We start from the raw sequence: 24,748 nt of genomic DNA, 5'->3' as shown, positions 1-24,748 counted from the left end.
TTTTTTCTTTTTTTGCAGGTGCAGTGTTGACGTTAAAATTTGTGGACAGCCACTTGCTGGGTCTTTGTAAATTCGGTGCCAGTGCGAATTTGGAGGAGAGTGTTCCTGAGGTAATGTCCACAGTACTGTCCACAGATCACCGCAGTGAGCTGCGTACATGTACTTAGACATTTTTTTTTCTTTTTTTGCAGGTGCAGTGTTGACGTTAAAGTTTGGCCCATCAAGTTGGTGTGCGTGAAATATGTCGTCTTCTGGTAGCCCGCCCTTCGGCTCAGAAACTGAGGTATTATTTTTTTTGGGTGGTTTTTTTTTTAAAAAAAAAAAAAAATTTATTAAATAAACCACATTTACACAGGTGGCCGAAACATCACAGGAGATGCTGCCAGAAGAGGACGGAAGGGGTGGAGAAATACACGGAGCGGGCGGTCAGAGTGTAAGTTTCATACAGGAATTGTTTACCACAGCACACCAAACACATAAGTAAATAATGTTTTTTTTTTTTTCTTCACTAAAGGCTTCAACTTCTAGGGCTCACGATAGAGCTCCCCCAAGACCGTCCCAGGGTCGTCGTCGAGGTGGCGGTGGTCATAGTGTAAGTTATTTATTTTTTTTTTTTTGTCATGTCAGTGTGATTTTTTGTCTATTTTTTTTTTTAATTTCTTTTTTCTTTCTTTGAACAGGCATCACAGCGTGCTCCCGATTCTGACGGTGAGGAGGCCGGATTTATCAACATCGACCTCCTCATCGATGAAGTTAGAGAAAGGGAGCCGCTGTGGAACATGGCTGACCGCCGCCACGCTGATTCGATCGTAACCCGTCGACTCTGGGACGAGGTATGCCACGCAGCGGTAGAAGGTTGGGGGGAGCTCAATTCTCGTGGCCAGAAGAAACAGCGTAAGTATTCACAGTTCAGTAGGTTATGCTGCATGATGTAATGTGTTGTATACTAACCACTTTCTGCTTTCCACTTTCAGGTGACAAACTTCAGAAGCGGTGGCGGTCTATCAGGGATCGCTTCAAAAAGGAGTTGAATCAAGAGATGCAGGCCCCGAGTGGATCCGGAGGACGCAGATCGAAGTACCGTTACTTTAGAGCGTTGTCGTTCCTCCGGACAACTATGGTGTGCAGAAGGTAAATATTCCCCACAATATGTACAAAGTATAATATTTTATGTCTGATTTTTTTTGCCTTTTTTTTTTTAGTCAGTGCCAATGTATAGCAATTAAATTAATTATTGTTTTGTTTTTCCTCTTTTTAACAGCACCGTCTGCAGCACTCAGGAGCCTGCATCGAACCCGACAGGAGCGATCCCTGAACAGTCCGCCACTGGGGAACACAGGCACAGACCCCACCCATCTGAACCTTCCCTTCCATCGACATCTGTCCCATCCACCTGCGCTGGAGCTTCCCGTGAGACTTCATTACCTGAAGCTGCTGGTGATGAGATAGCTTTTCCCCTACCCCACCCCTCTGACACTGCTGCCCTCAGTAGAACACCTTTGGGTTCTGGGCGTCAGCGTCATAGGGGTCAGGAAAAGAGCTATGCGCCCGAGTTCTTGCATCTAAATGCAGCCTTCCAGAACGCCATTCAATTATTAGCCGAACAAAATCGTTCATCTTTTAGCTTAATAAATGCCAATATGGAAAAAAATACGCACGAATTGTGCACGCGTCTGGACAGGCTGCATTTAGATGCAAGTAAATCACCCAATCATTGTTTTTTTCAAGCCGTACTAGAGCGCATGGAAAAGCTATCTCTTGACCATCAGATGCATGTAATGCAAGCCACACGGCTGGCTCTGGCGCAGGTTGACTCCCAACCACCTCCACCCACCCCTCCAAGACCACCTGCCCCCCCTCCAGCCATTGTCCCTACTCCCCCTGCTGCCCAGTACCAGCCTGCTGCCCAGTACCAGCCTGCAGCCCAGTACCAGCCTGCAGCCCAGTACCAGCCTGCGGCCCAGTACCAGCTCCCAACCACATCTGCCCCTACACTTCCTACCCACTACCACATCTCGCCTTCCACACCCATCATGACCCCAACTCAAGCCACTAATTCACCAGCCACCTCTTCTGTCTCCCAATCCCTCCACTCCACCCCTCAATCCTTACCAAATCCCATCCCATCTCCTGGTTTCCCTCTTGGTTTCTCAAGCACACCTTCATCTTCTGTTACTTCCCCACCACCACCACCACCAACACCACTTTCCACCCTCAATACTCCAACTGTGCGTGTGTTCCCACCTGTCAGCCCCTCCAGTACTATCTCCACCCCAAGCCCAAGATATACCAATTTATAACTTATGTTTGTAATAAAAATAAAAGTTTTTTGTTGAAAAGTATTTATTTGTTCTTGTTTTTTTTGGGGGGAATATTATTTTGCAAGTTAAGTAAATAAAAAGGTAATACAAAAACATAACATGTTGTAATTTGACGGTGTAAAAATTACAAATTTTTAAAGCGAGTGAAAGCTTAAAATTAACAAGGTTAACAAGATATTTTTTAATTTATTTTTAACTATTTTTATTTGTTATAAAACTAAACAAAAATCTTACACCATTTGATCTTGCCAATCTACTCTACCTTCTGGGGACACAAAATAGTCAGCATATTTGTCACGGATTGTTGAACAGGCAACACTACTCCTAAATCCAGGACTGGTGTAGTCAGACAAAGCGGTGGATTCCAAACTATGGTCATCCAAGGACAAAGGTTCCTTTGTTAAAACAAAATTGTGCAGTACCACACATGCTTTCACAATTTCATCCACAGTTTCAATGTTTAAATTAATGGCTGTTAACAACACTCGCCATTTGCTGGTTAGTATCCCAAAGGAGCATTCCACCATTCTTCTGGCTCTGGATAATCTGTAATTAAATATTTTTTGTGTTTGCGTCAATCCACGGCTTGCATATGGCTTCAATAGATGTTGGGAGAGTTGAAAGGCTTCGTCGGCCACAAAAACAAAGGGCATTGGGGGCTCACATGTGCCAGGAAGAGGTCTTGCAGGAGGGAAATCAAAAGTATTCCCATAGATTCGCCGCCCCATTGGGGACATTTTAAAGACCTGAGAGTCATTGGATCTCCCATATGCGCCAATGTCCACTGAGATGAATTTGTAGTCCGCATCCGTTATTGCCATTAGGACAATTGAGAAATATTTTTTATAATTGTAGTATTCTGACCCCGAAGCAGCTGGTTTCACAATTCTTATATGTTTGCCGTCCACTGAGCCAAGGCAATTTGGAAACTGACAAATGTTATAGTATTGTTCAGCAATTGCAAGCCATCTGTCCCTGGTGGGCTGGGGGATGAAATCATCATGGAGGCAATCCCACAAGGCTTGGCAAGTGTCTCTAATGATTCCCGAGATGGTGGAAATTCCTAGTCGAAACTGGTAGTGGAGGGATGAAAGCGACTCTCCAGTTGCAAGGAATCTGTAAAGGAAAGACAATAATTATAAAAAAATAATAGCAAACACATTACAGTTAAAAGTCAATTTACAGGAGGATACAATTTTAAAAAAAAAAACTTACCTAAGCGTAACCAGCAAACGCTCCTCGGGTGTTATAGAGAACCGGCTGTAGGTGTCCATTTTACGGATGTTGTCCGCAACAAGGCCAAGGAGGACGTCAAAATTATTCACTGCCATCCGGACATAGCTTGTGAATTTTTCATGGTTTCCACGGAGCTCCAGGTATAGGGTTGAAAACACCCCACGTGTCAGTCTCTGTGCAGTCAGGGGATGGATCCAAAAGCGTCGATGTCGCTGACGCCTCAGTCGCTGTCGCTCCTTTTCTCTGACGATGATAGCCAAGCGATTTGCCTCAAATATAAAATCTGCAGCGATCTTTGTGTAATTTGCAAGAATAGCATCCATGGTTTCTGCTTGCCTCTGTCTTCATTCTGTCATATATGCTTCAAAATACTGTATATATACCATATTTTCCCAATAGCCAATCAGAATACGGAACGCGTTAATTGTTTGTTTAGTGTTTAAAAAACGGATCCGTAAAAAAACGGACATAACGGATGCAAAACGGATGCAAACCGGACCCACCGGATCCGTTTTTTAACGGATCCGTCCTAAACGGATCCGCTTAAAAACGGATCCGGTAGGTACGGTTTGCTCCGGTTTGCACAACAAAACCGGAAACGTTGGATACGGCAAAAAAAAGGACTGTGCCTGAATACAGAAAACTGATGTGTGAAAGTAGCCTAAGAGGAGCACAGTTTTTTGGTGCCACAACTGGTGCAGAAATAGGGGCACATACAGCAGCACCAAGAGGAAAGGGGTCAGGTCACCAGCAGGAGAAGATGTCCACTGCAGCAGAAACTGGGAGTCAGCAGAAGCACAAAGAATAGGAATATCCGGCAATCGGCAACTTCTTAAAAACTCATCCTTCTATTATCAAAAATTTCATAGAAAAAACTTGTAACATTAAGACATAAAATCTAAAACATAATCCATGGTAGGTAGCCTATGAACAAATCGCATTTTGTTCATAGGCTACCTACCATGGACTATTTTTTGGATTTTATGTCTTCACTAGCCGTAGTACCCGGTGTTGCCCAGGATAGTAACTGTCTCTCTGTTTCTCTCCCTCTCTATCTGTCTGTCTGTATCTCTCTGTACTTCTCTGTGTCTCTGTCTGTCTCTCTTTCTCTCTAGCTTCCTGTCTGTCCCTTTCCCTGTCTGTCCCTTTCACTCTCTGTCTCTTTCCCTGTCTGTCTCTGTGTGTATATCTGTCTCTTTGTCTGCCTGGTTGTCTGTCTCTTTCCATGTCTGTCTGTCTCTATCTGTTTCTGTCTCTTTCCCTGCATGACTCTTTCCCTGTCTGGCTCTTTCCCTGTTTGTCTCTTTCTCTGTTTGTCTCTTTCCCTTTTTGTCTCTTTCCCTGTCTGTCTCTTTCCCTGTCTGTCTCTTTCTCTGTCTGTCTCTCTCCCTGTCTGCCTCTTTCCCTGTCTGTCTGCCTCTGTCTGCCTCTTTTCCTGTTTTTCTCTGTCTGTCTGTCTCTTTCCCTATCTGACTCTGTCTGTCTCTTTCTGTATGTCTCTTTATCTGTCTCTGCACCGATATCATATACCTCACACATAAGCTTCTTATACTAAGATGTCCTTTGTTGCATATAGCAACCAATCACAGCTCTATTAATGACCTGTAGCTCCCAGTGCCATTGACTTTAATGTAACCAGTTTTTTTGGTGAATAACTGTAAAGCGTGGGGATAAATCTTCCCCTCAAAATATAGTCTATGACATTCCCTGAGTCATTTGAGGTGGCTATGCAAAATTTTGTGATTGTAAATGCGACGATGCGGATTCTTTTAGCGGACATAACACACACAAACACACATACCTGCATACACTTAGCTCCAGGGGCATAACGACTGTGGTCGCAGAGGTTGCCATTGTGACCAGGCGTGGCAGGTTAGGGGCCCACCCTGCAGATCAGCAGCCGTCTCCTCTCTGTGATATAGGAGCTGCGCTGTTCTGTGGCAGACTACACGAGTCAGGGGGGCCTAGTGTCAGCGGCGGCACCGGCCCCCTTGCTAGTCAGCGTGCACAGCAATGATGAAGCATGTAGCGGCCCGTGCCGCTCCATCATTCTCCCCCTGTGCCTGTGCGGTGACGTCACTCCTGTGCGACTGCTGTGCTGAGGCATGCAAAGCACAGAGCGCAGGATGGGAGGACACTGACCGGAGCAGCGGTGACCTGAGGAGAGGTGAGGACTTGGGGTTTTTTTGTCTTTTTTTTTAAATCAGTGAGCACACGGCCAGAGGCCTAGGGGGCTGCATTATACATTGAGGCCTTGGGGGCTGGCTGAATTATGCATGGAGGACTGGGAGTGGCTGCATTATACATGGAGGCCTGGGGGACTGGCTGCATAATACATGGAGGCCTGGGGGGGTGCTGGCTGCATTATACACGAAGGCCTGGGGGCTGGCTGCATTATTCAAGGAAGGGCTAGGGGGCTGCATAATACAAAATGAAGGACACCTTATACATGGACTATAGGGGTGCATTATACATGCAGGAATATGGGGCTGCATAATACAATATGAAGATTTATAAGGCTACATTACAATACATATAGGACTATGGAGGTGCATTATAAAACATGGAGGACTATGGAGGTGCATTATAATATAGGGAGAACTATGGGAGAATTATAATACATGGAGAATTATGGGAAATGCATTAAAATAATTGGAGGGCTATGAGGGCTTCTTTATACATGGAGGACTACGGGAAATGCATTATAATACATGGAGGACTATTGGGGTGCATTATAATATATGGAGGACTATGTGGTGCAGAATAATATATGGAGGACTATGGGCTGCATTATAACATATGGAGAACTATGGGGTGAATTATAATACATGGAGAACTATGGGAAATGCATTATAATACATGGAGGACTATGGGGTGCATTCTAATATATGAAGATTTATGTGGGACCCGTTATACTTTATGGAAGGCTATGTGGCGGCCATTATTGTATTTGGAGAACTATATACGAGGGGGGACAAAGATACAAGCATGGGATGGGAATGTTTTGTGCTGAGGGAAAATGGCTCTTTCCCTCAGCACCTAGCTTTCCCATGTTCTGCTATACATCTTCTCTCAGCACCCAGCTTTCCCATGCTCTGATATGAAAGAGCCTTTTTCCCTCAGCACAAAACATTCCCATCCCATACTTGTATCTTTGTCCCCCTCACATATGGAAGCTGGGTGTCGAGGATGAGATGGGTATCAGAACATAGGAAAGCTGGGTGCTTATAGAGGGATTTCAGATCATGGGAAACCTGGGTGCTGAGGGTAAGAGCCAAGTGTCAGTGTCATTATCCCGTATCCCGAGTGTCAGTGTCATTATCCCGTACCCAAAGTGTCGGTGTACATGGCTTGGGGGGGCCCAAGCCAAACTTTGCGCCGGGGCCCATCAAACTATAGTTACGCTACTGATCAGAACATAATAGATTGCTATGGGAGGAGCAGTTTCTGGATACAAAGTGCAGAGGTAAAGAGACCATAGTCACTGCCCCAACCTCTGATAGCGGCTGCTGCCGAGTACAGAACATCTGCCTCCTGTTGATATAAATGGCAGGTGGATGTGCAGTACTCGGTCAAAGACACTAATGGTTGATGGGGCAGCTCCAGAACTGAGCATGTCCGACCATCTACTGCTGCCAGCATCGACAACAGCTAGTCGTGGGGGTGTCGGTTGTTGGACCATGGCTAATTAGATATTGATGACCTATCTTAAGGAAAAGCCATCAATGTAAAATTAGTGGACTGCCTCTTTAACCCCTTAAGGACGAAGCCAGTTTTGTACTTAATGCCCAGGCCATTTTTTGCAATTCTGACCAGTGTCACTTTATGAGGTCATAACTCTGGAACGCTTCAACGGATCCCGGTGATTCTGACATTGTTTTTTCGTGACATATTGTACTTCATGATAGTTATAAATTTAGAACGATATTTTTTGCTTTTATTTGTGAAAAAATCGGAAATTTGATGAAAATTTTGAAAATTTTGCAATTTTCAAACTTTTAATTTTTATGCCCTTAACCCAGAGAGTTATGTCACACAAAACAGTTAATAAATAACATTTCCCACATGTCTACTTTACATTAGCGCAATTTCTGAAACAAAATGTTTTGGGGTTAGGAAGTTAGAAGGGGTCAAAGTTCATCAGCAATTTCCCATTTTTTCAACAAAATTCACAAAACCATTTTTTTAGGGACCACATCACATTTGAAGTGACTTTGAGAGGCCTAAGTGACAGAAAATACCTAAAAGTGACACCATTCTCAAAACAGCACGCCTCAAAGTACTCAAAACCACATCCAAGAAGTTTATTAACCCTTCAGGTGCTTCACAGGAACTAAAGCAAAGTGGAATGAAAAAAAGCAAAAAATAAAATTTTACCTAAAATGTTGCTCTACCCCAAATTTATTCACTTTTAGAAGAAATAACACAACAAAATGAACCCCAAAACTTGTTACCCACTTTCTTATGAACGCGCCAATACCCCACATGTGGTCAGAAACCTTTGTTTGGACAAATGGGAGGGCTCGGAACAGAAGGAGCAATATTTGAATTTTGGAAAGCAAATTTGGCTGAAATAGATTGCGGGCACCATGTTGCATTTACATGTCCGCCAAGGTACCTAAACAGCAGAAACCCCTTACAAGTGACACCATTTTGGAAACTAGACCCCTTAAGGCTTCTATCTAGGGGTATAGTGAGCATTTTGGATCCACAGGTACTTCACAGATTTTGATAACGTTACGTTGTCACATTGAAAATTTTCATTTTTTTCTCAAAAATGTTGCTGTGGCGCCCCTGACCTGGTCAGGCACCACTGAGTACTGCACCCATGCTGGGGACAGTACAACACAGGTAATCCAGAAGGCTGACCGGGGTGTGGAACACAGGCGCATAGTGATCAGGTCTCACACATGTACCCATGAGAGGACCCCTGGGGATCCCAGGAGGGGGCAAGCCTTCACCTTCACTGGAATAGTGGAGGGGGTAGAGCCTCCATCTCCTCTCAAGGGGTGTGGTGGAGAGTCTGGTTGCTAGGTGGCGTAGGCAAGAACAGGAGAGGAGGAGCAGTGAGCCAGTTCAGTGTAGAGTCCAGGGAGCTCAAGTGAGGAGCAGATCCCTGGAGCTGTGCAATCTGACAGCGTCCGCGCAGTGGCTACAGACGGGGGAGAACGGTCAACTAGGAGTGCTGCCTGAAAGCCAGCTTCAGCTAGGGAGTGCAACGGAGTGGGAAGTAAGGAGACTGCTAGAGAGCACCAGGCCCAACCGGGCGGCAGATCCCGAAGCGAGGATAGATCCACCTTTCCCTGCTAAACCTGCCGGTGTGGGGCTCTCAAAGCCCACACCACAACACCACAAAAGCCGCAGCCACGTAACCGCAGTGAGGGCCCATAGGTCACAGGAGGCAAGCAGCTGGAGTGGCCTGGTCCGGGGAACAAGCAAACGGCAACCGAAGGGGAGAGAGGCTGCAGCATCTTCCCTGGGTGACCCCCATAGGGACTCAAAGTCGGGGTCACCCCAAACCACCAAGGGCTAAGGAAGGCGAGTCAGTAGTCACCCTCATAAAGTCAGCCTGAAGGATACCTGGTTCCCATCTGGTTCATCCCAGCTACGCCCGGGTTACTCACCCTGCCATCAAATGTGAGTAAAAACCCTAAAAGACATCCTGCCTGTGTGGTCATTCTGCGACTTGTGGTACTACGCACCTACACTGGGCCCTGGGGCTTGCCTCACTCTCAGGAGGCTATTCCAACTAACTGCACACACCATCAGCCCCAGGCGTTCCCCTAACCTGCAGTGGCGGTCCCCACTGACCGCAATACTGAGAGTGGCGTCACGATCAAAACCGAAGATTCCCTACCTGTGACCAGATCCAGCTACGTGGAGTCCCTGAAGGTAATGCACCGACACAACACCTGTGGGGCTTCACATCTGGCGTCACGAACAGGATAAGGACTAGACCTGTTGAGACAGGTGACCATGTGCCTGGGCGGTCCGCTTGAAAAACTGGAAGCGCCGCCATATTGCCACCATGAAAAGCGCGCTGAAAAACAACAGCAGCCCGCGCTGGAAGAAGTTACCGCCCACGAAGAGGTGTGGCTACCCAGAGATCCCCTGCAGAGTTCTGACCTTGCCAGCTATGAGAGTGGAAGCGTCCAGAGACGGCGGGAAGGAAAGAGAGCCACAAGCCTGCTGCTGGGAGAGGAGCTGCTGAAAGAGGCAGAGCAGAAACTGAACAGCTTGCTATCAGAGGCAACGGCGAGTCCACAGCTGGAGAGTCGTGCAGAAGAGGGCGCAGAAGAAATGGCGTCTGACCGCAGAAATCCAGAACCGGGCTCCGCTGCCTGGTGGTATCGGGAGCTGGCCCAGTTCTGCGACCGACTGGAGAACCGGGTTGTGGAGCAGATCCGGGAAGAACGAATGGAAATGCTGGAGATGACCGCGGCGGTTCGGGCCTATGAAAGGAGAACCGCGCGCCGAGTGCCAGACAGGACGGCGATGACGCAGACCCCGATGCTGCCACCGGTGGGTGAGTCGAGTGATGCCCCGGCCAGCGCAAGTGCCCCGACCCCTGCTGCCACGCCCGCGGTCCCCGAAGAGGCGTCCGGTGCGGCGACGCTGAAGCAGGCCGCAGCCACGCCAGGTGCGGCCTTCCAAGCCCCAGCGGCCGCAGCGATGCCCTGCTCGGCCCACCAAGACCCGGTCCCTGCAGCAACGCCCAGTCCGGCCCGCAAAGAACCGGCTGCCACCGCGACCCTCATCCGCGTCGCAGGCGTAACGCTGACCCAGGCCGCCGCCCTGCTAGGCCCGGCCCGCCGAGACCCCATCGCCGCAGCAACGCTCGTCCGCGCCGCAAGTGAGGTGCTGAACCAGGCCGCAGCCACGCCAGGCGCGGCCCGCCAAGCCCAGACTGCTGCAGCGACGTCCAGCCCAGCCTGCACAGAGCCCCCTGCAACAGCGACACAAATCCAGGCCGCCGCCATGCCAGGCCCGGCCCGCCAAGACCAGGCCGCCGCCATCCAGGGCGCGGCCCGCCAAGACCAGGCCGCCGCCATGCCGGGCGCGGCCCGCCAAGACCAGGCCGCCGCCATCCAGGGCGCGGCCCGCCAAGACCAGGCCGCCGCCATGCCGGGCGCGGCCCGCCAAGACCAGGCCGCCGCCATGTCAGGCGCGGCCCGCCAAGAAGAGATTACCTCATCATTTACCCCGGCCTGCAAGGCCAGAGCAGACACCGCTCCCCAGTCCAAAGAGGTCCCTGCTAGGAAGACCCTGATAGGAGAGGACCCCGAATACTGGAAGCTGAAGGCTGACCTAGAGGCCCAGTTCCCACAAGAGATGGTGGATCGGTATCTGCTCCCTCCGCATACCCCCAAGGAGATTCAGGCAACCCCTGCAGCCGCGCCAGAGAGTCCACCGCCTGGGCCTGCTGAAGAAAGCCCATCCCCAGCACTGCCACAACCAGAGTGCAGCGAAGAACTAAGGGGGAGAGGAGGCCAGGAAGCTGAGGAGCTGACTCCGGAGCCACCAGCAGTGGATCTATACTCAGAGCCGGAGATGTTGCCCTATTCCCGTTGGGATGAGGAAGACCTGACACCGTCTGCTGACGAAGATCAGCCCAAAGACCTCACCTGGGAGCCCGCAGGCATGAACCCAGCCCGCAAGACACGGCGCAGCAGAACAAAGTATCCTCCAACACCACAATCTCCAGAGCAGAGAGAAGTCACAGCCAGAGACCTGCAAGAAAAACGAGCCCTGAGAAGATCCAAAGCCCAGGTCAGAGGACCCCTTTGTAGAGGAGTTGTGGAGGACTTCAATTTGAAAAGCGGATACGGCTTTATTGTAGCAAGAGGAATAAAAGAGGGCATATTTGTGAATCGGAGAGATGTTCAAGCCCACCTGCCCAGAGGACATTCAGGCAGAAATTTGAAAATTGGAGACGCAGTACAGTTCACCTTGCATCAAGGAGAAAGGGGCTACTATGCCTTAGACGTAGCACCATGTCCCAAAGAAGAAAGACAAGACAGAGATAAAGAAACAGATGCAGAAAAGGAAACAGATGAAGATCAAGAAAGGAAAGACAAAGAGCCTACAGATGAAACTACCTCAGAGGATGACAAGGAGCAAGAAAGCAGCAGGTGCCGTAGCCCAATAGGCCAAAGCCCTGGTAAAGAGGAGTAAAGTAAAGAAAGAAGTACCGAAAGTTTGACCAGTTTGACAAGTTGAAAAGTTTGCAACGTTATTGTTTAAGCATGTGCCCACAAAAACTATTGTGAGAAATAAACTTTAAGGCTATGAACTTGCTATAGCCACAAACTCTCGCAGTGTAAATAGTTACACCAGTGGCACCACCACCAGGGCCAGCCTGTTTAGGGGCTTGGCTCGTCTGCAACCAGGAGGGGCCCGTCCGTATATAGGGCCTTGGCTCACTTGCGACCAGAGAGCACGCCTGTTTATGGGGCCTTGGCTCACCACCACAAAGAGGGTACCTGGTCAGCACCAACTGTGGAGGCCGCCTCTACATCCTGCCAGAAGAGGCTGACGGCGCGGATCCACCAGGCCAGGTATACCCTGAAACCACCAGCCCATGAAAGCCGCCTCTACATCCTGCCAGAAGTGGCTGAAGTCGCGGCCAACGGGAGAGGAAGATTGGAGGAAAGGTCTGGGGAAACGGATGGCCCAGACCTGGTTACCAACAGGACCGGTGACCTGCCTCCTGAGAGGGTTTTGGGTGGGTTAACGGACTTGTGGGTGGAGGGTGGTGATGTCTGATACCTGGTGGTTTTAAAAATGTTTTACATGTTTTAATGTTTTATGCATTTTAAAATGTTGTCTTGCAGCCCGAGGACGTGCTGGTGATAACTAAGGGGGAATGTGGCGCCCCTGACCTGGTCAGGCACCACTGAGTACTGCACCCATGCTGGGGACAGTACAACACAGGTAATCCAGAAGGCTGACCGGGGTGTGGAACACAGGCGCATAGTGATCAGGTCTCACACATGTACCCATGAGAGGACCCCTGGGGATCCCAGGAGGGGGCAAGCCTTCACCTTCACTGGAATAGTGGAGGGGGTAGAGCCTCCATCTCCTCTCAAGGGGTGTGGTGGAGAGTCTGGTTGCTAGGTGGCGTAGGCAAGAACAGGAGAGGAGGAGCAGTGAGCCAGTTCAGTGTAGAGTCCAGGGAGCTCAAGTGAGGAGCAGATCCCTGGAACTGTGCAATCTGACAGCGTCCGCGCAGTGGCTACAGACGGGGGAGAACGGTCAACTAGGAGTGCTGCCTGAAAGCCAGCTTCAGCTAGGGAGTGCAACGGAGTGGGAAGTAAGGAGACTGCTAGAGAGCACCAGGCCCAACCGGGCGGCAGATCCCGAAGCGAGGATAGATCCACCTTTCCCTGCTAAACCTGCCGGTGTGGGGCTCTCAAAGCCCACACCACAACACCACAAAAGCCGCAGCCACGTAACCGCAGTGAGGGCCCATAGGTCACAGGAGGCAAGCAGCTGGAGTGGCCTGGTCCGGGGAACAAGCAAACGGCAACCGAAGGGGAGAGAGGCTGCAGCATCTTCCCTGGGTGACCCCCATAGGGACTCAAAGTCGGGGTCACCCCAAACCACCAAGGGCTAAGGAAGGCGAGTCAGTAGTCACCCTCATAAAGTCAGCCTGAAGGATACCTGGTTCCCATCTGGTTCATCCCAGCTACGCCCGGGTTACTCACCCTGCCATCAAATGTGAGTAAAAACCCTAAAAGACATCCTGCCTGTGTGGTCATTCTGCGACTTGTGGTACTACGCACCTACACTGGGCCCTGGGGCTTGCCTCACTCTCAGGAGGCTATTCCAACTAACTGCACACACCATCAGCCCCAGGCGTTCCCCTAACCTGCAGTGGCGGTCCCCACTGACCGCAATACTGAGAGTGGCGTCACGATCAAAACCGAAGATTCCCTACCTGTGACCAGATCCAGCTACGTGGAGTCCCTGAAGGTAATGCACCGACACAACACCTGTGGGGCTTCACATTGCTTTAGCATCAATTTTTTCACTTTTTCAAGAGGTAATTCCAAAAATGTGACCCCAATGTTTGTTACCCACTTTTTTATGAGCGCGGTGATACCTCACTTGTGTTGGAGGTTAACTCCGGCACACTACCACTTCCCAGTAGTTGGGAAGTGGTAGTGTGCCGGAGTTAACCTCCAATATTAGTCTTATTTTCTCCTGAGCACCTACAAGAGGTGATGCATGGTCTTTATCATTTTATACCTCACTTGTGGTCTGAAACCTTTGTTTGGAGAAATGGGAGGGCTTGGAACGGAAGGAGCAATATTTGAATTTTGGAAAGGAAATTTGGCTGAAAAAGATTGCGGGCACCATGTCGCATTTGGAGGACCCCTAAGGTACGTAAACAGCAAAAAAACACCACAAGTGACCCCATATTGGAAACTAGGCCCCTCAAGGAATTTATCTTGATGTTTGGTGAGTACCCTGAACCCCCAGGTGCTTTACAGAAGTTTATAACGTTGAGCCATGAAAATAAAAAAATAAAATTTTACCACAAAATTGTTACTTCAACCAGGTAGCTTTTTTTTTCACAAGGGTAACAGGAAAAAATCACCATGAAATTTATTGCGCAATTTCTCCTGAGTTTGTTGATATCTTGTATGTGGTGGAAATCAACTGTTTGGGCACACTACAGGGCTCAGAAGAGAAGGAGTGCAATTTGACTGCAAAATTGGCTGGAATCAATAGCGGACGCCATGTTGCATTAGGAGAACCCCTGAGGTGCCTAAGCAGTGGAGGTCCCCCACAAGTGACCCCATTCTGGAAATAAGACCCCTCAAGGCTTTAATCTAGGTGTATATTGAGCATTTTGAATCCACGAATACTTCACAGAATTTGATAAGCTTAGGTTGCCATATTGAAATTTTCATTTTTTTCACAAAAATGTTGATTTAGCGACACATTTTTCACTTTTTCAAGAGGCAACAACAAAACGTGTACCCCACAGGTTGTTATCTAATTTCTTGTGAGCGCAGGGATACCACACATGTGGCCAAAAACCTTTGTTTGGATAAATGGGAGGGCTTGGAATGGAAGGAGCACCATTTGAATTTTGGAAAAGTTGAAGTAAATTGCGCGCACCATGTCACATTAGCAGGGCCCCTTGGGCACCTATACATCAGAAACCCCCCACAAGTGACCTCATTTTGGAAACTGGACCCCTCAAGGATTTTATTCAGGAGTATAGTAAACATTTTGAATCCACAGGTACTTCACAAAACTGTTGCTGTAGCAAAAAATTTCTCACTGTTAAGGGGGCTTTACATGCTGCGACATCGCTAATGCGGAGTCGTTAGGGTCACGGAATTGGTGACGCACATCCGGCCGCATTAGCAATGTTGCTGCGTGTGACAAGGATGAGCGATTTTGCATCGTTGCAAAAACGTGCAAAATCGCTCATCGGTGACATGGGGGTCCATTCTCGATTATCGTTACTGCAGCAGTAACGATGTAGTTTGTCGCTCCTGCGGCAGCACACATCGCTATGTGTGACGCCGCAGGAACGAGGAACCTCTCCTTACCTGCCTCCCAGCCGCTATGAGGAAGGAAGGAGGTGGGCGGGATGTTCCGGCCACTCATCTCCGCCCCTCCGCTTCTATTGGGCGGCCGCTCAGTGACGTCACTGTGACGCCACACGGACCGCCCCCTTAGAAAGGAGGCGGTTTGCCGGTCACAGCGACGTCGCCGGGCAGGTAAGTATGTGTGACGCATCTGCGCGATGTTGTGCGGCACGGGCAGCGATTGCCCGTGTCGCACAACAGATGGGGGCGGGTACCCACGCTAGCGATATCGGGACTGATATCGCAGCGTGTAAAGTAGCCTTTAGGCTATGTGGCCATGATCCAGCGACACGGCGTCTAGTACCCAGTGTCAGCCTCCTGCAGAAATGTGAGTGTTGTCCACGGGAGAATGCAGCTGCCCATGCCCACGATTTGGGTTCAGGCTGCTGTGGACTTTAGTTCTATTCTACCTGCAAAGAACACTCATCTCCGCAGCATAAATTGACATCCTGAGGCTCGGGAAGCTGCGCCACAGGTCGATTTATGCTGCGGAGAAAAGAAACACAGTGGGCACGGGATTTCTAAAAATCCTGCCACTGTGCTTCTACTGCACAACGCAGCGTTATGGACGCAGGGAAAACACTCTGCGCCCAAAACGTTGCAAACCCTGATTGTGGGCACACAGCGTAAAATGCTACAATGGATGAATGGATAGATGTCAAACATATATAACGTCCCACCCCCCTGCATATTCTAAGCTGGCGCCCTTTAGTGCCTTTCATGTGACACTAAAGGATGCCTAGCCTTGTATTTAGCCCAAAAAAAAAAAAAAGAATTAAAATAAATGACGTGGGGTCCCCCCTATTTTTGATAGCCAGCTAGGGTAAAGCAGACAGCTGTAGCCTGCAAACCACAGCTGACAGCTTCATCTTGTCTGGTGATCAATTTGGAGGGCTCCCCAAGCTGTTTTTTTTTTTAATTATTTATAAATAAATAATTAAAAAAAACAAACAAACGTGGGGTCCCCCCAAATTAGATCACCAGCCAAGGTGAAGCTGACAGCTGGGGTCTGGTATTCTCAGGATGGGAAGAGCCACGGTTATTGGACTCTTCCCAGCCTAAAAATAGCAGGCCGCAGCCGCCCCAGAAGTGGCGCATCCATTAGATGCGCCAATTCTGGCGCTTCGCCCCAGCTCATCCCGCGCCCTGGTGCGTTGGCTAACGGGGTAATGAATGGGGTTGATACCAGGTGTGTAATGTCACCTGGCATCAAGCCCAGCAATTAGTTATGTCACGGCATCTATCAGATACCCGACATAACTAATTGACAGTAATAAAAAAAAAATTGACAACAAAAAAAAATTTATTTGAAAAAACACTCCCCAAAACATTCCCTGATTGACCAATTTATTGAAAAGAAAAAAAAAAATCCACAATAATCCATTTGGACGTCCCACGTCGACTCTGGACCTTCTAGAATATGGGGGACACGTTCAGGGAATGTATCCCCCATTTTCTAGGAGGGCAGACCCTCCATTTGAGGAGAGTGGGTGCAAAGAATCTGCACCCACCCTCCCTGGGTCACAGCTGCAGAGTGCGAGCAGCCAGCGTCCTGAACACAGGAAGCTGACAGCTGCGCTCTGCTCATGTGACCGGAGTCTGCTGAGAAGGAGCCGGAGGAGGGGGCCGCGGGGGATCAGAGCTGCGACAGGTATGTATGACACCGGGGGACACCGGGGAACACCAGGGAGGGGGGTAGGGGGGGACCCGGCAGGGCCTAGGGAGCAGGTTTCTGTCGTATGTGTTATGGCACATACGACAGAAATCATAGGAACAGTGGAAATGCGGCCGGCGCGCTGCTGTGATCGCCGGTGCGCGCGGCCATCTTGGATTTTCGGGAGGGGGTTGGGGGTCGGGGGGGCACTTTGGGGACACCGGGGGACCGGAGGGAACCGGGAAAAAGATTTATCTCCCATCTGGCATGTTTGATCATGCCAGATGGGAGATAAATCATTTTTTACCGGCGCGGTCATTTACTATAACTTGATGATCGGTATACGGTGTATACCGGTCATCACGTGACTGGGGACCGGAAAAACCGGCCCGAATCATGATCTCCAGGGTCTCAGCTACCCCCGGCAGCTGAGACCCCGGAAATTTTCTGACTCTGGGGGGCGCTAGACCCTTTTTTCCGACCGCCGTTAAAAAGCGGCGGATCGGAAAAAGTACCCTTATTTACCGCCGTTAAAAGGCGTATCGGCGGTCGTAAAGGGGTTAAAGGGAATCAGTCACAAGGTTTTTGCTCCCCAATCTGAGAGCAGCATAATGTGGAGACCGAGACCCTGATTCAGGGCTGGACTGGGACTAAATTTCAGCCCTGGCATTTGGAGGTCACAGGCCACTTTTCGCGTGTTGAATGTGTAATATCTTTGTGCACTTGTAGACTGTGTAACAAGACCATATAACATGTAGTCACGGCTGCATCCAGTATTACAGCGCAGGCCTATTTATTGCTCTTAGTAGCAGGACCTGGTGAAGCCGCTATTTTCCCTACAGAGCTGGGTCTCGCAGATAATGAAGAGGATGCTGCTCTCCATATAATGCTGAGGTCATATAGCTGATGAGCAGGGATGCAAAATTAGATCCCCCTGAACTAATATTGATGACCTATTCTACAGAGAGGTGATCAGGGATAGGATGTTTTCACTGGTGATAATTTTGGGTACATACCACTTAGGGAATGTGCAATGATATTTTATAGGGGCAGATCCCACCATGGAAACTACTATGAAAAAATCCTCGAATGACCATCTGCATCTACTCGCTGTGCACAGGTTCAGGCTTTTGAGCATCTATTACCAACTTCAGGTTTCTAAAACCACCAAGTGATTAAAAGAAGTGACCGCTCAAGTCTTCTGGTGTTTTCCACTCAGACAACGCTCTGTATTTTACAATGCAGATCAATGGGAAGGCTCGGAAGATGCCGGAATCTACACTTCCCAGCTTGTTCTTAACAATGGTAAGGAGATGCTGGGAGTTGTTGTTATCAGACTGCGGACCATACAGGAACCACAATACTGATAAAACGCAGGCAATATCACAAATAATCATTTACATCCAGGTACCTTTATAGGTGACGTCTTCTGAGTCGTTCCATCCTTTTTGTCTCCACGCAATACAGACGCTATGATGAGGTTTCATGCCCACTGTTCGTCTCTGAAGATCTCCCTCTTTATTCTTTAGCAGCATTTCCCCCCCCCACACACACACATACACACACACACACACAATACAATGCACCCTCTGTCGTGGGCGGAGAGGGGTTTTTGGGGAACGCCGCTCGCCTGGGGGAGAATCTCTGGTGCTCGGGTCCGGTGCTTCTGCTCCTCGGTGGCTCAAACACGGGCCCGGACCCGGGGGCTCGAGCAGCACCTCCTTGCCCACGAGTGAAAAGGGGGGAGGTTTGGTGGTGGGATGTCGGTTGTGACGCCACCCACGGGGTTGTGGTGATGATGGGCACCACCGCTGCTGGTGACGGGGGTTCCCGTGAGCGATGGCGGAGAGCAGCTGAGGTGTTGGCCCCTCCGTGGGTAGGGGCTGTTGGTCCCGGGGCTCCGGTTGGGGGGTATTAGTGAGCAGGGGATAGGTGTGTGACGCCCTGGACTAGCCAGGTAGTCACATACATACCAACATACACACCCCCCACCCTAGACAGTAACAACAGTCAGACAAAAACCCTTGTTCCCTCCCTCCGGGGTCTGATGTCCACACCAGGTGGGGCGGAGCCAGGCGGTTGGCCCCACTGTGAGACTGTGACCGGGGTTATCTATGACGGCCGGTATGTCTCGCCCCGGTTGTGCTCACTCCATGATAATCCACTATAGGGTTAATGCTGTTTTCCCTACAGGCTGAAGGGAGGGATAAATAGATTCAGGAACAAGGGCAGGGGTGCCGGGTGTGAGGGGGTGATCACATCTCCCTGAGTTCTCTGCCGGAAAGGCACATATGTAATATTGTGGACTTTTTCTTTGGAATAAACCGTGTGCTGTGAACCTTGGTGCCTGGATCCCGTGTCTTCTGCAGCGCAGCCGACGACGCTACCTCACATATGGTGGAGAATGCGGGCATGACAGCCGGTGAGGTGTAACATCCATTCCTGGTGACCCAGTAGCACATGTCCTGGATTCGAGCGGCTATACTACAGCCCAAACCCGGCGACGCCATGGAGGACATACTAAAGCATTTGGCTCAGGCTAATGCACAGCAGCAACAGACCAATGCACACCTGCTCCAATCCTTGCAAATGCAGGAAAAAAAATTCCAAGAACAGATGGATCAGGCCAATGCACGTCAGCAGCAATCCTTGCAAGTGCACCAAGAACAGATGGAGCAGGCCAATGCACGTCAGCAGCAAGCCTTGCAATTGCAGGAAAAAAGGCACCAAGAACAGATGGTTCTCCTGGCCAAGTCGATCCGTGCCGGACCGGCAGCAACAACCCCGGGATCGGGTGATGACGGCAGCGTCCGGAAAGCGGTGAGACAAGCGTTGCAAAAGATGACCCCGGGTGATGATGTGGAAGCGTTCCTGGCGGTGTTTGAACGGGTGGCCGAGCGGGAAAAGCTGCCGACCCCGCAGTGGGCTGAGGTATTGTCACCTTATCTGACGGGGGAACCCCAAAAAGCATACCTGGACCTCTGTACCGAGGACGCCATTGACTATGTGACCCTGAAAGCCGAAATACTGGCTCGGTTGGGGGTGAATACCTATGTACGGGCTCAGCGGGTAAATCAGTGGTTCTTTGAGGAAGCCAAACCCGTACGCTCCCAGGCCTATGACTTGTTACATCTTGTAAAAAAGTGGTTGCAGCCTGACACTCTGAGCCCGGCGCAAATGGTGGAAAGGGTAGTAGTGGATCGTTTTGTGCGCACTTTACCCGTCACCGTTCAACGGTGGGTCGGACAGGGTGACCCGAGTACCCTGGACCAATTAGTGTCCCTGGTAGAGCGGCATGTGGCTACGCAGGACTTGATACGGGACACTGAGACTTTGCGTACCGCCCGGCGGTTCGGCCCCTCCAAGCCTAGGGCCAAGGACCCACCGCTGACACCGGTGCGGGAGTCCGCTACCGTCCCGTCTGAAGCTGCACCCTCCGTCCCTGAGGTCCGGAAAACTATGTACCCTAAACGACAACTCGTCAAGGGGGTGTCCTTCCCTATTAGATGTTGGCGGTGCCAGCGGGTGGGACATATGGAAGCCCAGTGTCCACTCACCACGGAGCCCATGGATTGTGGGGTTACCCGGCGGGGTTCAATGTATGCTCAGGTGGTGTGTACCGCTGACCTGGTCTACCCAGAGACTGAGCCCCACTTGTGCCAAATTCAGGTGAATGGATGTCCGGTTACAGGCTTGTTGGATTCCGGAAGCTTAGTGACCCTTGTGCGATCAACCCTAAGGGCTAAAGTAAAGGCCACCGGACGTACCGTGGGGGTGGTTTGCATACATGGGGACCGCCGAGACTATCCCACGGGGATAGTCACCATCACAGCACCTTGCGGTCAGGTGCAACATGAGGTGGGACTTATTAATACTCTTCCCTATGATGTGATCCTAGGAAGGGATCTGCCCTATTTTTGGACTTTATGGAAGGGACCTCCTAAGTCCCCTCAGATATTGGTCAGTCCGGGACCTGAGCCCTACAATCCTGAATCCGGGACGCCTGCCGTAGGGGTCCCCATGATAGGGACAGGATGTGAACCTGATAGGTCGCCCCTAGAGGTATTGGCAGGAGAGGCTGAATCGGTCGAGCCCATCCCGGAGTTGGAGGCGTCCCCGGATACGTTTGGGACAGCCCAACTCCAGGACCCTACATTAATACATGCCCGGAGTCGGGTGACAGTAGTTGACGGGGTGGCACAGCTGCCTGGTGCCCAGGTAAGATACCCCCATTTCGCTCTTAAGCAGGATTTACTCTACCGGGTAGATGAAATACGGGGCGTAGGGGTAGAGCAGTTGGTGGTGCCCCAGCCGTATCGCCGGCGGGTCCTCGACTTGGCTCATAAACACCTGATGAGTGGTCACCTAGGGGTCAAGAAAACGCAGGAGCGAATATTGCAAAGGTTCTATTGGCCCGGGGTCTTTGGGGAGGTAAAACGGTTCTGCGAAACCTGCCCGGAGTGTCAGCTTACCGCACCCCTGACCCACTTTCGCAGTCCGTTGGTACCGTTACCCATTATAGAAGTCCCTTTTGAACGGATAGGGATGGATCTGGTGGGGCCCCTCGTAAAGTCTGCTCGAGGGCACCAGCATATCCTAGTGATCGTTGACTATGCCACCCGGTATCCAGAGGCGATACCTCTCAGACATACTGCAGCCAAGCTTATAGCTCGGGAGTTGTTTGCTGTGTTCTGCCGGGTGGGGTTGCCCAAGGAGATCCTTACGGATCAGGGGACCCCATTCATGTCTAAAGTGACCAAAGAGCTATGCCGGCTACTCCAGATCAAGCAGTTGCGTACATCTGTGTATCATCCTCAGACGGATGGTTTAGTGGAACGATTCAATAAAACCCTGAAAACCATGCTCAAAAGGGTGATTTCCAAAGACGGGAAAGACTGGGATATGATGCTTTCCTATTTGATGTTTGCCATACGAGAGGTGCCACAGGCATCCACGGGGTTTTCGCCTTTTGAATTGTTATACGGGCGACATCCCCGGGGATTGTTGGACCTGGCAAAAGAAACCTGGGAGCAGGAGCCCACCCCCCATAAAAGTGTGATTGAACACATTTTGGGTATGCAGAACCGCATAAGCGCGGTCATGCCAATTGTGAAGGAGCATTTACAGGAGGCTCAGGCCGCGCAAAGCGGCCGCTACAATAGACAAGCCACCGTGCGGACCTTTAATCCCGGGGATCGGGTGTTGGTATTGATTCCCACGGCGGAGAGTAAATTCCTGGCTCAGTGGCAAGGCCCCTACGAGATAAAGGAAAGAGTCGGGGTGGTTAACTACAAAGTATTGCAGCCCGGTAGGCGGAAACCTGAACAAATATACCATGTCAACCTATTAAAACCTTGGCAGGAACGGGAAAACCTGATGGCTGTTTTTTCCCCACCTCCCTCCTCTTCGGGTCGTTCACATCCGGCTCCAGCGACCTCCGGAGGGGACGAACCGGAAGTAAGGATTGGAGAAGCCCTCACCAAGACACAGAGGCGAGAGGCCAGACGGTTGGTTCAGCAGAACCCCGATGTCTTCTCCGAGCTGCCCGGTAGGACCAGTCTGATACGACATGATATTGTCACCGAGCCCCACCTGAAGGTACGCCTGAAGTCATACCGGGTACCGGAGGCTCGACGACAAGCCATATCAGAGGAAGTAAAGTCAATGTTACGCCTGGGGGTCATCGAAAAATCCCGGAGTGAATGGGCTAGTCCGATTGTCCTAATACCAAAACCCGATGGCTCCTTAAGGTTCTGCAATGACTTTAGGAGATTGAACGAAATATCCAAGTTTGATCTCTACCCCATGCCCCGGGTGGATGAGCTGATTGATAGGCTGGGACAGGCGCGATACTTTACCACGCTCGACCTGACCAAGGGGTACTGGCAGGTGCCACTAACGGAGTCCGCCAAGGAGAAAACCGCTTTTGTTACGCCGGAGGGTCTCTTCCACTATGTTGTCTTGCCTTTTGGGTTACATGGCGCTCCGGCCACGTTCCAGAGGTTGATGGACTTAGTGCTGGAACCCCACCAGGTGTATGCTTCAGCGTACCTTGATGACATCATTATTTACAGCTCCGATTGGCAGACCCACTTGGAACAGGTACAAGCGGTGGTGGACGCGCTTCGAACAGCCGGATTGACAGCCAATCCCAAGAAATGTACGTTGGGACTCACGGAAGCCCGCTACTTGGGCTACGTAATAGGCCAAGGAGTGATTAAGCCCCAAATTAACAAAGTGGAGGCGATCCAGAAGTGGCCTAGACCCCTGACCACGAAGCAGGTTAGGGCCGTCCTGGGTATCGTGGGGTACTACAGGAGGTTTGTAAAAGATTTTGCGGGACTATCAGCCCCCTTGACGGACCTTCTCAAAGGCAAGAAGTCCGTCATGGTGCGCTGGACTCCGCAGGCCGAGGACTCCTTCCGGGCCCTGAAGGAGGTCCTGTGCGGACAGCCCGTTCTTGTAAACCCTGATTTCCGGAAAGAGTTCATAGTACAGACTGACGCCTCGGAGGTCGGCCTGGGGGCAGTGCTGTCTCAGGTGGTTCAGGGGGTGGAACACCCCGTCACCTTCTTAAGTAGGAAGCTCACCCCTCCCGAGCGGAATTATAGCGTAGTGGAGAAGGAGTGCCTGGCGATCAAGTGGGCCTTGGAGTCCCTACGCTATTACCTGCTGGGACGGCAGTTTCGCTTGGTGACGGATCACTCTCCACTGGTCTGGATGAGGTCCGCCAAGGAACGGAATGCCCGGGTTACCCGGTGGTTCCTTTCTCTGCAGAACTTCCGGTTTACGGTTGAACACCGGGCCGGTAGGTTGCAGGGCAACGCCGATGCCTTGTCCCGCGGCCCATGCTTGATGGCAGGAGTTCAACCCCGCACGCTTGAACTGAGGGGGGGGGTATGTGAGACTGTGACCGGGGTTATCTATGACGGCCGGTATGTCTCGCCCCGGTTGTGCTCACTCCATGATAATCCACTATAGGGTTAATGCTGTTTTCCCTACAGGCTGAAGGGAGGGATAAATAGATTCAGGAACAAGGGCAGGGGTGCCGGGTGTGAGGGGGTGATCACATCTCCCTGAGTTCTCTGCCGGAAAGGCACATATGTAATATTGTGGACTTTTTCTTTGGAATAAACCGTGTGCTGTGAACCTTGGTGCCTGGATCCCGTGTCTTCTGCAGCGCAGCCGACGACGCTACCTCACACCACCCACCAAGGAGTTCACAGGCCTGGAGGCGGGAAGAGTGTCAGATGAGTTTTGGAGGTGAAAGTGAGAGGAGTAAAACGTCTGCGTGTGCCTGGGTAGGAGCCCAGGCACTGACAGCAAGGTTGGCAGATGGTGGTGGCCGTCTGCAGGAGTTGGTGGAACTCTGCGAAGCCGTAAGGACCGGATTCAGGCGTTGGCCCGCCGGTACCGAACCGGGGAGCGGAGTGAAGCTAAGCACACAGGCAGGGCCATCGGACCCCGACCAGGCTTGGAGCCGCCGTCAGTAGTCAAATATGAGTGTGACAGGAACCCCAGGGGTTCCCCAAAAACAAAGTCCCGACAGAAGGCAACAGTCCACACCGTGAGGATATACAGACACCGCCACAGGCTAGAGATACAAGGGCCAGCGCCTGCTGGCAAAACGGGCTCCTACGGCACCCATACGCCGGGGAGCGGACTACCGGTGGGCAACCACAGGAATCAGAACATTTCTAACAGGTGCAGGGAAAGACAGCCACCATCAGCCGTCCGAGGAGAGCACAACAACATCACTGCAGCTGGCTGCGGGACCCGTCCATCTGGCCGTTTTGGTTTACCAGCGACTCTGTCAGTGATTGTCTGAGTGAGTACACCAGTGCCGTCCGGCACCGCGCCGCACAGTCCCTGCACCCCAGCCATCCAGCCTCCCCGTTACACCACCGGGCCCCGGGACCACCAACCCC

The 24,748-nt window shown here is 50.9% G+C and overlaps 1 protein-coding gene across 1 annotated transcript; it reads left to right on the top strand.

The window, feature by feature from the left end:
• The first annotated feature begins 364 nt into the window (after positions 1-364).
• On the top strand, positions 365-2,300 carry LOC142297209 (uncharacterized). The gene is made up of 5 exons (XM_075341473.1): positions 365-433; positions 515-592; positions 681-894; positions 975-1,131; positions 1,262-2,300. The coding sequence occupies exons 1-5, from the start codon at positions 377-379 to the stop codon at positions 2,298-2,300; spliced, it is 1,545 nt and encodes a 514-aa protein (XP_075197588.1). The 5' UTR covers positions 365-376.
• Positions 2,301-24,748: the final 22,448 nt, after the last annotated feature.

The sequence above is a fragment of the Anomaloglossus baeobatrachus genome, chromosome 3 (genome assembly GCF_048569485.1).
Source record: "Anomaloglossus baeobatrachus isolate aAnoBae1 chromosome 3, aAnoBae1.hap1, whole genome shotgun sequence".
NCBI lineage: Eukaryota > Metazoa > Chordata > Amphibia > Anura > Aromobatidae > Anomaloglossus > Anomaloglossus baeobatrachus.
The sequence above is the reverse complement of the archived record's forward strand: the minus strand, read 5'-3'. Positions and strand labels throughout refer to the sequence as shown.

What these genes read in the sequence shown, in the direction of transcription:
- LOC142297209 (XM_075341473.1), top strand. Translation starts at nt 377, where the DNA reads ATGCTGCCAGAAGAGGACGGAAGGGGTGGAGAAATACACGGAGCGGGC. An exon ending in GAGGTGGCGGTGGTCATAGT is followed by an intron (nt 593 to 680) that starts GTAAGTTATTTA and finishes TTCTTTGAACAG; the next exon opens with GCATCACAGCGTGCTCCCGA. An exon ending in ACAACTATGGTGTGCAGAAG is followed by an intron (nt 1,132 to 1,261) that starts GTAAATATTCCC and finishes TCTTTTTAACAG; the next exon opens with CACCGTCTGCAGCACTCAGG.